Below are 14,113 nucleotides of genomic sequence, written 5' to 3'. Positions count from 1 at the left end.
TTGGGATACCTGGCAGAATCCATGGGAAATTAACGACTAAGTCTCTGATGTCCCTCCAAAGCCTCCAGAAGCAGTTCACAGAAAAGAGGGAGACAAGAGTATACGTAAAACACAGCCTCATGTTCTCCATACTCCTAAAGGAGTAGTGCTAAGCAGATTCTCTTTCCTTTTTAATCACATTCGTCTTTGATCCCAAGAACATTAAGCTCGCGATGGGTGAGCGTGGGCCATCTGGCAGCTGCTATCCCTAAAATTTTAAGCAAGCAGTTTGATATCCTGGAGACTGGATATGGGAGAAGACTGTAGCTGATCAGCGCGGAAGAGTCAGCAGGATAGGGTGGGCATAGTGATCCCTTTTCCCCATACTCTAAGCCAGAAGTTCATAGGAAAAAGGAAGCAGGCTTGGGCCTCACTTTAACCAAGATGCTATAAAGACTGTGCCTACTCTTTATACCATTAGAGGGTATAGCAAATCTACACATGCTTGGGGCCACAGGGAATGATGAATAACAGTCAAGGCCACAGTGGATGACTGCCCAACTCACAGCTCCCCTTTCTTTGGGGTGTGCCCTAATAATCCGGGGTGAGTCCCCAACACAGTCGTTACTCTTGGACCTGCCTCACTGGCAGCAGGCTCAAGGGGTTTGCAAATCCTGCAGCCTAGGGTTCCTAGGGCTGTCCTGGTCTCTGCACTTCCTGGGACTTAGTTGCTAATTTTCTTGGGTTCTGTCATTTCTCCCAGTATCTTTCCAATATCTTGCCCCTCAGCCTTTCGTTCCACTGATTTAAAATGCCCGAGTCACTGTAGAACATTTGGAATGCATCTTGTTTTCATTTTTTTTATTATTATTTTTTAAAGATTTTATTTATTTTTATTTGACACAGAGAGAGAGATAGTGAGAGAGAGAGCACAAGCAGGCAGAGCGGCAGGCAGAGGCAGAGGGAGAAGCAGGCTGCATGCTGAGCAAGGAGCCCGATGCGGGGCTCAATCCCAGGACCCTGGGATCATGACCTGAGCCGAAGGCAGACGCTTAACTGACTGAGCCACCCAGGCGCCCCTGGAATGCATCTTGTTTTCAGACGTCCGGGGTGATGAGCGGACAGTGATGACAATATTCCACACCCTCGTCCAACTCAACATAATTTCTCTCTTGAATCGCTGCAGCCAACCCTCTAGAAGATCCCACTGCTTCTACTCTTGCTTTACTCTATTTATTCTCTGAAAAGTACACACTGACATTTTAACCAGATGAGTCACTCCTCTGACTAAAACTCTTCGATGGCTTTCCAATGTTATAAGAATAAAAGCTAAAATTTGCAGTTCAGTCCTTTTTGCAGTTCCTTGCCCAAACCCCTCCTGTATCGGCACCAACACATGCCGGTCCTCATCTGGAGCCCTTTTCTCCCTACGCTGCCTCATCAGGAGCCTTCCCTGTCTCCAATCTAAATTATTATGTTTTTTTTTAATTTAGTAGCACCTACTCTTTTCCTTCATAGCTCTTATTACAGCTTGTAATTACATACTCATTTTGGTGACTTTGGGGCAATGTCTGCCTCCCCCTCAAGACTCTAAGCGCCCTAGAGGTAGGGATTGCCTCCATTTTGCTCCCTGCAATAGCCACAGAGCCTAGCACAGAAACTGGCATACAGCAGCTACCCAAATATATGATGGGATGATTAAATAGGAAGAGACTGGCATGGCTAGAGAGGGTTGAGATATAAGATAAGAACCTGAATTTGTGAGCACCTGAGTGGCTCAGTCGTTAAGCGTCTGCCTTCGGCTCAGGTCATGATCCCAGGGTCCTGGGATCGAGCCCTGCATCAGGCTCCCTGCTCTGCAGGAAGCCTGCTTCTCCCTCTCCCACTCCCCCTGCTTGTGTTCCTGCTCTCGTTTTCTCTCTCTCTGTCAAATAAATAAAAATCTTTAAAATAATAATAAAAAAAAAAGAACCCGAATTTGTGTGCTAATGATAGAAAAAGAATAAGGTAGGTTTATTTTCAAGAGAAAAATCAGCAGAACTTGATGACAGGTGGTAGGAAGGAGATAATACTTTATTAGCAGAATATGCTACCTGACTCAGAGAGAAAGGAGTTGAAGACAACCAAATTTTCAAGCTGGGGTGACTACTGGTTAGGTTTGGGGAAATATATTCATGTTGGTTTTAGACATTATCAGTGGGAGATGACCAAGGGACATCAAAGCAGAAATGTTCAGAAAGTTGCAGGGTGAAGCTGGAGCTCCAATGGGCCAAGAGCATAAAAGAGAAACTCAGAGGAAGTTGTTCACAGAACTGAGAACCAAAGGATCTGATACAATTCAGATGCTGTAGAGAGAAAGATTTACCTCACTTTATTTTTATTTTCTTTCATTTTTAAAGATTTTTTTTTTTAATTTTTAAGTATGCTCTGCACCCAATGTGGGGCTTGAACCCACAACCCCGAGATCAAGAGTCGCACGTTCCACCGACTGAGCCAGCCAGGCACCTCACTTTAAAATAAGATATTCACATCAAGAGGATGGGTAGGGGGCACTGGTAATGACCAGCGCCCATATCTTTGATAGATGAAGAAACAAAATCCAGAGAAGCAAAGTGATCTGCTCAAGGTCACACAGCAAGTCAGTGACAACACATTCTCACACCCATTTTTCCTGACTTGGAAGGTCCAGTTTTCTTTGCATTATAATTCAGAAACCTCCTGAATTTTCAGACATGCCTGCTTTACAGTGGACACTCAATACCATTTCCTGATAGTCAAGGCAGACAAATAAAAGGCAGGAATTTCATTTCCTTAGTTTATTAAAGATGACAATAAACTGTTGGGCTATGTATGAATTACAGCGAGTAGAAATCCAGTTCAGAACACGAGTTGTACACAAACAGAACATCTCTCTTTAGACTCTTGCTCCTTTTATGTTAATTCAACAAAAGCTCTAAAGCCTTGGCAGAGAAAGTCAACAACAGCCTCATTTAAGTGGAAAATATCTGCCTTCCACTCTTCTGCTATGTCTTGAACTTTGTCTCTACCTTGTAAGCAAACTTTTAACTTTTTTCCCTTTATTTATAAAAAAGAACACTTCTTCCCTCCCTTTTCATTCAGAAGGAAAGCTCTTCAGTGCATTCAAAGCTTTTCCCCACAACAGCAGGGGGGTTTTTAGATACCGCTATAAGCTGCAAAGTGCTTTCAAACATCCCATACTCTTTCCTCTCTCTCTTTCCTCTCAAATAAATAAATAAATGGGTATTTGGATAGTGATGATAGCAGAGTGTCAGGGTCACTAAAACAGATATGCAATCTAAGGAGATGGAATGGGGAAGGTAGAGAAAAATAAGTGAAAAACCAGGAGCATGTAAGATTGTTGAGCTCAACTTTGGAAACTGCCAGCATTTTCCATCCTTTGGTCCTCTGCTAATACGAAACAGGCAGGACAATAATGACAGTGCATCTCTCCTCCAGTGTAGTGACTTAAGAGTAAGGAGCTAGATGTATAATTTATACCAAAACTGGACACAGCTCACCATTTTTTTACAAACCCCTGAACCCGAATCGGAGGCCTAACCCTTAGTAAGACTTGAGTTGTGTGGGGCCAACGGAGGACAACGGAGCTCCTAGTTAGCCCCTCAAAACCGGGCTGGGCTGGAGGCCTTGGCTTTCAGAGCCTCCCCCACGAACTAAAGGGAGAACAGCCTCAGGGTCTTCTGGCCTGATCCTAAGTCTGAGGCAGAGAGACCAGCGCCATGGGTCACCTCCTCCCTGCTCCCTCCGGCCCAGGTGAAGCCTCAGCTCTGGCCATTACTTTACTGCCCCTTCTACTTCCTGTGAGACTCCTGGTGGCCTCCAGCTCAGCCACTCATCAGCTTCCACTGACCATGTGCTACTTTCTGTTCAGCTTCTTGGGGCAGCGTCCACAGCAAGTTTTTTCTACTAGCAACCAATTATGGAAACATACGTATATAAGAAGTCAGTCCCAGAAAAAAAATGCTGTGGGCTCTTGTTCACAGAGCTGCCAGCCCTCAGAACAGCACCCCCGGCCAGTGTTCTAGGTAGGGGTCAGGGGCCACAGCAACGTAAAGAACACCACAAAGATACTGACGGTCCCATCAAAATGCACATTTTAAGAAAAGGTATGTGTGTGTTAAAATTAGTAACATGAAAAGAAGGAACATATGGATATTACCAGGCTACAGAGTTCAGTGCGTTAATAGGCATAAAGGCTCTTGTTATCCCAAGAACACAGGAACATTCACACTCACACTCACACCCACAAACGGCCAAGTTCTCTAACCCCACTAATAGCAGAGATCTCCCTGCCCCCACCCTGACTTTAACAAAAGAAACTAAGGCAAGAGTTCAGCCACCAGGGAGGGTCCCAGCTATGTTGCAGGAAGGGGATGAGAATGGAGTAGGCCCATAATTTCACTCAGAACCAAAATGACCATCTAACAGAGGACACAGTGGCAAGGAACCCACAAATCAGATAGCGGATGGAGTTTCTGTCTGCAGCTTAGGATGGCATCAGGAACTTGCCCGGGCTTGGAAGATCATACCTGCACCAGAGCTAGGTTGACTAAAGGAGACCTCATCGCGTAAGAGGAGGCCAACAACTCCTCCGATCGAATAAATGCCCTTGAAACAACAGAGTGGCAGCCTCACTGATGCTTGCTAGAAGGCTACGAAGGGGCCTGGCTTAAGTGTCAGTGCTGTTTCGTTGCTTCAAGCCCACCACGGTAAAGAAAGTCAGTCTGTGACATCATCGACGCCTAGGCTATTTCAAACAAGGAGGTCATGGTGGCCTCCTTGAGGTCTCTGAGGATTCCAGGTAAGAATGCTGTTTTTACGGCCTCAAAAATTACCTATGTAAGCTGGACAGAATGCCCACGATGTAGTCCCATTCCCTTCTGCTTCTCCTCAGGGCCCAGTCTGACTCTATTCCAAGGCAGAGAGAGAAAACTCCATCCTCCTATTTCAGCAGCAAAGGAGAAGTGAGTTGGCTGGGAAAGGCCTGACACAGAAGCTCCAGAACTAAAACAAAATGAAACTGGAAATGATACTTGAAATGCAGCTGAAACCAGATCTGGTCCAAGTACAGAAGGCCATGGATGTCAGAAGAATTGGATCTCACCATCCATTCCCCTGGCAGAGGCACTAGAAGTTTCACATAAGGACTCACGTGTCAGTTCTGATGGAAATACCCGGTACCTACAAATTGTCACAACAGACTGGACCCCACCAACCTAATGAAGGTTGATTTACATGGACATTAGACAAGTCATTAAAAAAATAATAGTAAGGATAATAATTAAAGAAAAAAAAACAAGTGGGGAAGGTCCTTAAAAGGGTGGCTCAGTTCTGCATTACATGTGACCCTGGCCCCTGGAAAGAGGGCTTAATGTGCTTTCTTCAGGTGGCCTCCAGGACGGTGGCCTCTATGGCCAGGGCTTCCATGGGTTCCTCCTCGTAGTCTGACATGTAAGACTCCAGGCTCTGTTTGGCCAGCAATTCCCGCCGGGCCTGCAGCCGCTCACACCGGGGACAGCTTCCAGACTTGAAACAAGCTTTATGGTAACACGCTTTACACTCTATTCAGGTTGGGAAGAGAACAGAGAACAATCTGTATTATCTCAAGCTGGAAGTAAGTCACTGCCACAGCCCCTGCTCGCCACCAAGGCTTGGTGAGCCCGGGCTGAAAACAGGGAGTTGCTGAGTCAAACTCAACTCCTGTTAACAGGGAAGGCTGAGGGAAATAAATTAGCGTTGGCTTCAGTCTTGTTTGCCCACTCCACACTTGGCACCAGTTCTTACCTTCACAGGTCCGGCACTTATGCAGCTCAAAAGGAAAGATGATGTCATCCTCATTCTGACAGAACTCACAGATGAAGCCCTTGGCTTGGCAGAGCTGGGGAGGAAAGGGACAGGCAGCAAAATCAGGGGCAGCATACCAGGAACCAGCACCAGGGGATGAACACAAGTGAGGAAAGGAGCAAAATATAAATAAGACTTGAGTGGGCTCTCAGGGGTTCTCACGCCTTCTGGGAAGAGAGCCAGCTGGACTTGGGAGCATGAGAGCCAAACTGAGGCCAGGACTGGGCAGTGTGAGACAGAGCTTTAAGGGGGGTACAAGAGAGTTTGAGAAACTCCAACCACAAGAGTGGTTTGCGATGCAGAGATGAAAAGGAAGGAATGGTGCCACGAAGGGCTTCCTAAAGTCAAAATTCCAGTGTGGGTGATGCTTCTATTTTGAAATAGGAACCACAGCCAATTAAGATAAAATGTGAAGACAAGGGTATTTCTCCAAAATAACACCCGGCCTTGAATGAGGTTAGAGCGAAGCCTTTCTGATCTCTACATATGCCGTTTTAAGCTCTAATTCTGGGATTGTCACAGGAACACAAACTGGGCATATTCTAAGATGCAAAATTCTAAAAATGGAACTTCTGAATTTCTGGCACATTGGGTTTATCAAGGACGATAATCACTTGCATCTATAGAATGAAGCTTACAAAATGCTTTCACATAAATTATTTCATCGATTCACAAAAATCCTGAGAGGAAAGGACAAGAAATTATCTTCGTTTTAGAGACAAGAAAATTGAGACTTACTGCAGAGAGGGCAAAGTATTTCCTTTGGTCACAGCAATTGAAAACAGTAAAGCAGAGACCCTCCCCAGATTCTAACTCAGGGTTCTTCTCGCACAGCAGGACAATTCTATAGTGAAGGTCTGCTCAGTCCTGCCCGTTACCCAGGGGCTATGCCAGCACCACATCCTCTTCAAATTCCAGGTTCTTCAGATCTGAATGATTTCGCCGTTCAGCAACCCAGGGAAGAGCAATCCTGCCTGGTTTGTGTCACAGTGCTGACAGACCATGTCAACTTCCTGGAACTGCACAGCAAGAACCCGGGTCCACCCCACTCTCCATATCCCTGAGCCCAGTCCCATGCTAAAGGGAGATCGTCTCACCATGCATCGCTCTACGTGGGTAGCCCCTGCCCTGGTGAGCTCAGCAAGCCGGGGCCCCAACTCCCCCTTCCTGGTTGCAGTCAAGTCATTCAGTGAGTACAGGTGGAGATCCTCGGTCAGGTGGCCTGGAACTGTGTCAAAGGAATCCAGAAGTCTACAGGAAGTGAGGGGAAGTAAGCAGGTGCAGAAAATGAACATTTTACGTGGCACATCAAAACAGAAGCATCTCTATCCGGAAGCAGGACAGGGAAGAGAAGGGTCCCAGGCAGAGGCAATGAGGGTGGGCAACACTCAGCCAGCCTAGGTGGTCCAGACCACCCCAGACCCTCCACACTACTAGGTGTCTGGAGAGGAGAAGTGACTTTTATGCCCTTCTGCACAGTGATTCATGCCAGCTTGCAAAGAGTGGGAGGTCTGCCCTGGGTAGAATAACCAGAGATTGCCCCTTCCGGAGAGAAGGATACAGACACAGTTACTGCTGCAGGCTTTTCGTTTACCATTTCTGGAGTTTTCTGCAAATCTCTCTACTTTCCCTCTTCACATAATAAGGGACAACTGCTGGGGCATGTCTCTTTCAGAGACATAACCCAGCAAGAGGCCTCTGGCCTCCACACAAGACTTACTCTTTGGCCAGTCGGCATGTCTTGAACATGTTCTTCATGTGATACAGCTGGATCCGCAGCAGCTGAAGAGGAAGACGTGATGGTTGAGTGGGGGGTAGTAAGAGCAGGTATGAAGAGGAGAGAAAAAACCATTAGAATGACCAGTACCCTTATACCGTGGGGGTCCAGAAGCTTTGCATGCAGCAGCCAGAGCCAAACTGTTCTCTACATCCGTAACTCAACAACTTGCTTTAAAATGACCTCCCGGGGCGCCTGGGTGGCTCAGTTGGTTAAGCGACTGCCTTCGGCTCAGGTCATGATCCTGGAGTCCCTGGATCAAGTCGCGCATCGGGCTCCCTGCTCGGCAGGGAGTCTGCTTCTCCCTCTGCCCCTCCCCCCTCTCATGTGCTCTCTGTCTCTCTCATTCTCTCTGTCTCAAATAAATAAATAAAATCTTTTAAAAAAATAAATAAATAAATAAAATAAAATAAAATGACCTCCCGTCAAGAAGGGCCCCTCTGCTAGGCTGGGCTCCCCAATCACATACACAGCTGAGCGCCACTGAGAAATCCAGCATTTGAATCTCTCCCCGCCCCCACCCCCATACGCCCTTTTCCCTGCAGCATACGTTCAGTGCAGGGAGAACTCCTGGTTTTGTCACTGAGTGCCATCTACAGCTTCAGAGCTGCCGTTGTCATGTCTGAGGCTCTAACTAGACAGACAGGTGGGAAAGGGCGGGAGCCTGAGAAAGTACGCAGAGGAGGCACAAGTGAGGAGACCGTTAGAGCTCTGACATGATGACAGAGAGGACTGTGGTGATCCTGGCAACGCCTGTATGAACAGAGGCAGGGGATGAGGGATGAGGAGGGGAATCTGGGATGTGGCCTTTCAAGGCTCTTACCCGGACTTGATTGAGCAGCTTGACCTTCCTATAGAGGGCACTGTTGATGTCCTGCACATTGAAGAGAGGATCGTTCCAGATCTTAATAAGCAGGTCCTTGGAGAAATTGCTGACATAGTACTTGCTGAAGTCCCACTTGCGCAGAACCCGGCTGGGGATGACCATCTGGGCATTTTCATGGCAGCACTGACAGAAGTACTTGCCCAAGTACTCACAGTACCGCAGCCGCTTAATATAATCTGGAAAACCAGAAAGTCATAGGTCAGATGTGGCTTTCCCATCTACAAGCCAGTGAGGCAGCCCTCTGGTTCCTTTTCAAAGAGCAGGAAGAGATGGCCACCCAGCTCCTTCCACCTCTGTATGAGCTCCCAAAGCTAGCAGAAACCCACGGAGTGGGGCCTATGGTTTCTGTGTCCCCCTCCGAAGGCCACTGAGGAAGCAAACTTTGCCAGAGATGGTGAGATCTGACTTCCAAGAACCTGGCTTCTTCATTACACAATACTGGTAACGTGCCCCCAGAAATAACTTCCCTCTGATTGCCAGTGATCTTGCCTAGCCCTACCTTCCAGGTCCAGGCCCCTTCTTTCCCCTTGCCAGTTCTGCTCTGTCGCCTCCTCTCACTACCTCTCTGACCAGCCCCTCTCCCGAGTGTGTGAGACGGTTCAGCCGCTGGAGGCAGCATGGGGGTGGGAGAAGATGCTCACCAGGGTCAGTCCGAATGCCACACCCAGCACAGCGGTAATTCTGCTTGGCCACCGCGATCTTCCTCCTGAGGCGGGGGGAAGGAGGGGGCTTTGGCAGATACCAGCTACATGAGGCCTCTGCCATGTAAGGACAAGAAGGCAAACACAGGGTTCCTGTTCAGTATGGGAAGGGGGGGTAGCTCACCTATTGCGTTTTAGGAGTTGGACCAAACGAACCCATTGGGAGAACCAATTCAAACTGAGGATTACTAGGTTAAAATTTAGATCTAGGCAGGGACAGCCCCCAGTAATGAACCATACTCTCTGTACAAATGTAAGAGATGAGAAATAGGACAGAGGAAAGAACAAGAGGAAAGAAAAGCAACCATCCATCTTAAGAGAGGAAAAACCAGAAAGCTCACAAACTACTGGGAGGAAGGCAACAATTGGGAAGGCCAGTGATAAAAGACCTCATTTCTGGTTAGCTCTGGAAAGCAATAGGAGGAGCAGGAGTTAAGACTTGTGACCAGACGGGTAATCCCCTCTCTCTGCCATTAAGTGAACAGAATTGTGTGGGAACTACAGGTGGAGGCAGAGACAAGAAGGTGAGGAGACAGCCCCGACAACCCAGAGGATGTATCCGTTTCCCAAAGGACACAAACACTGGCTACTCACGTTGGGGCTGGATGAACATTAAAAATGATCTGAGGCCGGGGTGGGGCCCACTCCAGGTTGCCACGAACACGAATCCGCAGCTTGTAGATGTCAGCGTGCTGCCCGTCATCTGGTGAGATGGGCAGTGAGTCAGGGATGGGCAGGAGCTGCAGGAGAAAAGCACAGGGGGATCTAACACAGATAGTCTGGGGGAACACATCCTTGACCCTCTGGCCATCACAGAAACACAGTTAATGAAAGACGTTTCAAGAACACCTCAGGTAAAGGCTTTGAGGAACCCTGGCCCTCAAAACAAACCACTAAGGCACCAGGCTACTAGAAGTGAGGGCCTTGTGTTCCAAGAAGCAAAAGGAACAGAAACAGCATTTCAGTGTGGTGGCAACCATTGCTGATGCTGTCCCTGAACCCACCCCAGGGCCCTTATTATGCTATATGCAGCTGTAGAGCAAAGAAGAATATGAACAGTTCACTTTTTCACAGTGTCTCAAAGGTGGTCACAATACAGGACTTCCACCTCTGGGTCTAGTAAGCAGTCATGTGGAATAAGGAGAATGACGGAGCCATTATCTCCTGTTTTGACCATTGCTAGGGAAAACCCAGGCAAGCATGTATTCATGCATTCATTCATTCATTTAACACATTTGTAACGAATGGCTTCTATGTGTAAGGAAGGAAACATATACACTCATTCTAGATGGGGGACATGTGACAAAGGAGAACAGCATCAGAAAGGCTCACAGCCTCCCGGGGCTGGACAACGGGTGGAGAAAAAATGCTGAAGAGGGGCGCCTGGGTGGCTCAGTCAGTTAAGCATCTGCCTTCGGCTCAGGTCATGATCCCAGGGTCCTGGGATCGAGTCTCACATCGGGCTCCCTGCTCAGCAGGGAGTCTGCTTCTCCCTCTCCCTCTGCCTGCCACTCCCCCTGTTTGTACTCTCTCTCTCTCTCTCTCAGTCAAATAAATAAAATCTTTAAAAAAAAAAGAAAAGAAAAAAGCTGACGAAATCTACCTTCTGAGGGGCATCATGCTCTGGAACTAGCCATTCTAGCTCTGAGGCAGCTGGGAGCTGCATGCCTTCGAACTGCTTCAGGAGTCCCATGGCCACTGCCTCCGCAGATGTGGAGTGAAGGAAGCAGTGAGAGCTGGAAAGGAGATTCAAGGAAGGCTGAGCGCAGACAAAAGACAGGAAGATGGGAGCCTTCCCTCCAGGATCTGCTATTATACCCTGTGACTTCTGGGCTGAGAACACTCGCAGCACCCCTGGTCGGCTTGGCTTCTTTCCTCATCATCTTCAGACACACGCAGGGAGGAAAATATATTGATCTTATGGTCTGAAGACTTGGGCTCAAATCCCACTTAATAGCATTACATGGCACTGCTAGTTAGGGATTCTGTATCACTTCCCTTCTCTGAGCTTCAGTTTCTTTAACTGCAAAATGGGGGTTATAATAGCTGTTTACAAAATAAATGGAGTAAAACTGTCTTGTGAACAATAAAGGACTATTTGCTGCTCCCAAACGAGCTATTATTTCCCCTAGTTGGATCTACGATGTGAAACCGGTTCAATTAGATTTCATAATCAGAAATCATGATCACTGTTCTCTCTTTTGGGACCTGATCTTCTGGGGGCCTCTGGTATCAGAGTCAGCAGAGAAGGAACAATCCATACTGCGAGCTTTGCCTCCACCAGAGCCCACCCCGTTTAAACCAACGATCCCGGGGTCTTGCCACCATCAGGCAGGCCCATCACTTTAACTTTAACCTTGTCTCTTTGTGAATGTGGATGTTTCATCTATGGCCTTTCCCATCCAAATGCCAAGAACTAGGTTTGTTTCTCCACATACCCAAGGTTTTATTGAAAAAAAAAAAAAGTACTTACAAGGACTGGGAGGAAGTGAAGGATTTGCTGTTTGAGGCTGTGCTCCTTCTGATATCAGCATCTAAATGGAAACCAGAGATAAGGGGAGCAGGAAAGGGGAAGGGAGGAGGTGAGGGATAATAATGGAAACCATTCCAAGCTTTTGCCAGCTCAGCACTCAGGGTAGCAACTACAAGCTACATTCTATGCAGGATAAGGAGCAGAGACCAGCTGAAGCTCTACACATAATGTATAGTTTGGCTCTGTTCAAGCCACAATGAGGCTGAATTAGTGACATTATACACAGCACGGAGACGGTCAAAATGGCTACAAATCCACGTGGGAACACAAACTCAGATTTGGTGCAAAAAGTGAATGAGAAAAGGAAGCATCCTAAGGCACACAGGGACACACCCTCTATCAAGCAGAAACACAAAAAAATTACTCCAATCTCTCCCTCGTTCTCGAAATCTCAAGCCCTCTTAAATGATAAACTCTCAGAGGTAAGAACTCGTCTAGTTGGTTTTTTTGTATTAAAATCAGACTTAACACAGAACTTGGATCACGGAGGTAACTCATTAAAATGTTATGTGGAACTGGAGCTTTGCTTCTAACACCTGACTACTATTGCTATTGCTTCTGAATGTGAAAAGTCTTCTATATCCTTATAAAAGCTTCATGGAAAGATTTCCTGTCTGTCTGGTGGAACGGGAAAGAACAGAACTTTTCTATGACTTGGCAGCTCCCTGGAGATGCCTGGTAAGCAACAAATGTTCATGGAGATACTCAACATGATCTTTTCTCTAGAATTCTCACGCATAATTACAGGAAACTGGCAGACTTTCCAAAGCCTATTTCTGCTAAAGGATTTTGAAGAGGATTTCTGATGATGATATGCCAGAACCTTCAAAGACCTGATCTTCCCAAATATGTTTGATGGGGAAAATGTGAAATAGAGCACTCATGTTCAAGAAAGGCAGACAGAGTGTATTCAAGTCATGAAAACAAGACTGTTGTGGTAAGTCTCATCCCTCATTTCCTTTGATGCCCACTGAAAAGACATTCATTTCCTAATTAAAGCTACACAATGATCAATCTACTGCATCTGAGCCCCTCAACAGAGCACTAAAGCTTACATGACATCACTTGGCAATTGGCCATAAGTAGCTCAATTGTTCTTCACGTTTCCTCTGTATATTTTTGTTTGTGCCACTAGATCATAAAATCTCCTTGTGAGGAAATGAGAGCATGTCTAACTTCTGCTTGGCCCAAAATACTTAATACAGGGCTCTGTGTATTCAAATAATATTCCTAACAAATCAATATTTTCAAAGCTATATACGCAAGAGAACAGAATAGATACCTGTCAATGAATTTTCATATGCTCTCTAAGCACAGAAAAATTTAAGACAGCAACAAAATTTTTGCCTCGTAAATAGCAAATTCTATTTCATTTAACAAAAGTTCTCATATATCACATTTTCTGTCTGAATTTGTACCACCAAAATCCAGATCTTAATACATTGTTAGTTGCCTATTCCATTCTAAATAGTACTAGTGAAGAAAAAAAATTCTAGGCAATAGTAGACCTTCACAGACCATTTGGTTTGTAGCATTTATATGAATAACACTTATACTGCCTTGGATTTGTATATAAGTCTTGTCTTGCCCTTATAAACCCTGTTTTGTACATAATAGGTTTTCAGAAAATATTTCCTAAATAAACGATTAACTGGCTAAAAGCAAAAAGCAAATACCAGCCTGTTGGGAGTGATAGAAAAAAAATGAGAGAAAATCTTAGACAGATATTCTTGAATAAAGAGCTAACCAATGGTGCTACTGTAGGCCCAGGCTATTAAAGAAAATCCTGCACATCAGAGAGAAGTGGTGATAATTCATGGTTGCTAAGGAAACCGTTGTCTTCAAAAAACTATTTAGTAGTTCTTCAACCTCATGGAGAAGAAGTCATTTTCTCTTTGAGAGAAAAAAAAAAATCATTCTCTGCTCTTTGGAAAACATAGTCCAGTCATATTTACCATGTTTTCTCTTTTTTACCAGAGGTGCGATGACTTCCTTGCTAATTGTGAATACTTCCAAGAGTGTGGAGGACCAAACAGTTTTGGCTGTGACGATCTCACCCTGGGAGCAGAGAGGAAGAAGCAGCACCTGATATCGAAAGAGACATGCCACCTGACACTGGCCAAGGACAGTGAAGGCCCTGTGGGTACTGGGCCTCTTCTGCATTCTGCTGACTCTCTGGTCAGTTCAAGCATATAATTAAGTTAATGTGGTTGGAATACTAGTTGAGAATCTGGATAAAAGTAGACCAGGGTCTAAGACAAAAATTAGAGTAAAGAGAGAGGAGGAGGCCATTCAGTTGGATGGAAGTTAACATCATTGTGAAACTTTTAATTGATTCTTTGGCAAGTATTTTT

At 46.0% G+C, this 14,113-nt stretch overlaps 1 protein-coding gene across 1 annotated transcript in view; it reads right to left on the bottom strand.

The window, feature by feature from the left end:
- Nucleotides 1-4,896: 4,896 nt before the first annotated feature.
- Nucleotides 4,897-14,113, bottom strand: part of RUBCN (rubicon autophagy regulator) — a 59,779-nt gene continuing 50,562 nt past the window's right edge. The window contains exons 12-20 of the mRNA XM_044914350.1: nt 11,700-11,760; nt 10,830-10,962; nt 9,821-9,966; nt 9,167-9,231; nt 8,463-8,701; nt 7,583-7,644; nt 6,960-7,113; nt 5,803-5,896; nt 4,897-5,579 (exon numbers count right to left, since the gene is read on the bottom strand). Coding sequence (XP_044770285.1) covers nt 5,401-5,579; nt 5,803-5,896; nt 6,960-7,113; nt 7,583-7,644; nt 8,463-8,701; nt 9,167-9,231; nt 9,821-9,966; nt 10,830-10,962; nt 11,700-11,760 — 1,133 coding nt within the window. The 3' untranslated portion in view covers nt 4,897-5,400. The remainder of the gene's footprint in view (nt 5,580-5,802; nt 5,897-6,959; nt 7,114-7,582; nt 7,645-8,462; nt 8,702-9,166; nt 9,232-9,820; nt 9,967-10,829; nt 10,963-11,699; nt 11,761-14,113) is intronic.

The sequence above is a fragment of the Neomonachus schauinslandi genome, chromosome 1, assembly GCF_002201575.2.
Source record: "Neomonachus schauinslandi chromosome 1, ASM220157v2, whole genome shotgun sequence".
NCBI classification, from domain to species: domain Eukaryota; kingdom Metazoa; phylum Chordata; class Mammalia; order Carnivora; family Phocidae; genus Neomonachus; species Neomonachus schauinslandi.
The sequence above is the reverse complement of the archived record's forward strand: the minus strand, read 5'-3'. Positions and strand labels throughout refer to the sequence as shown.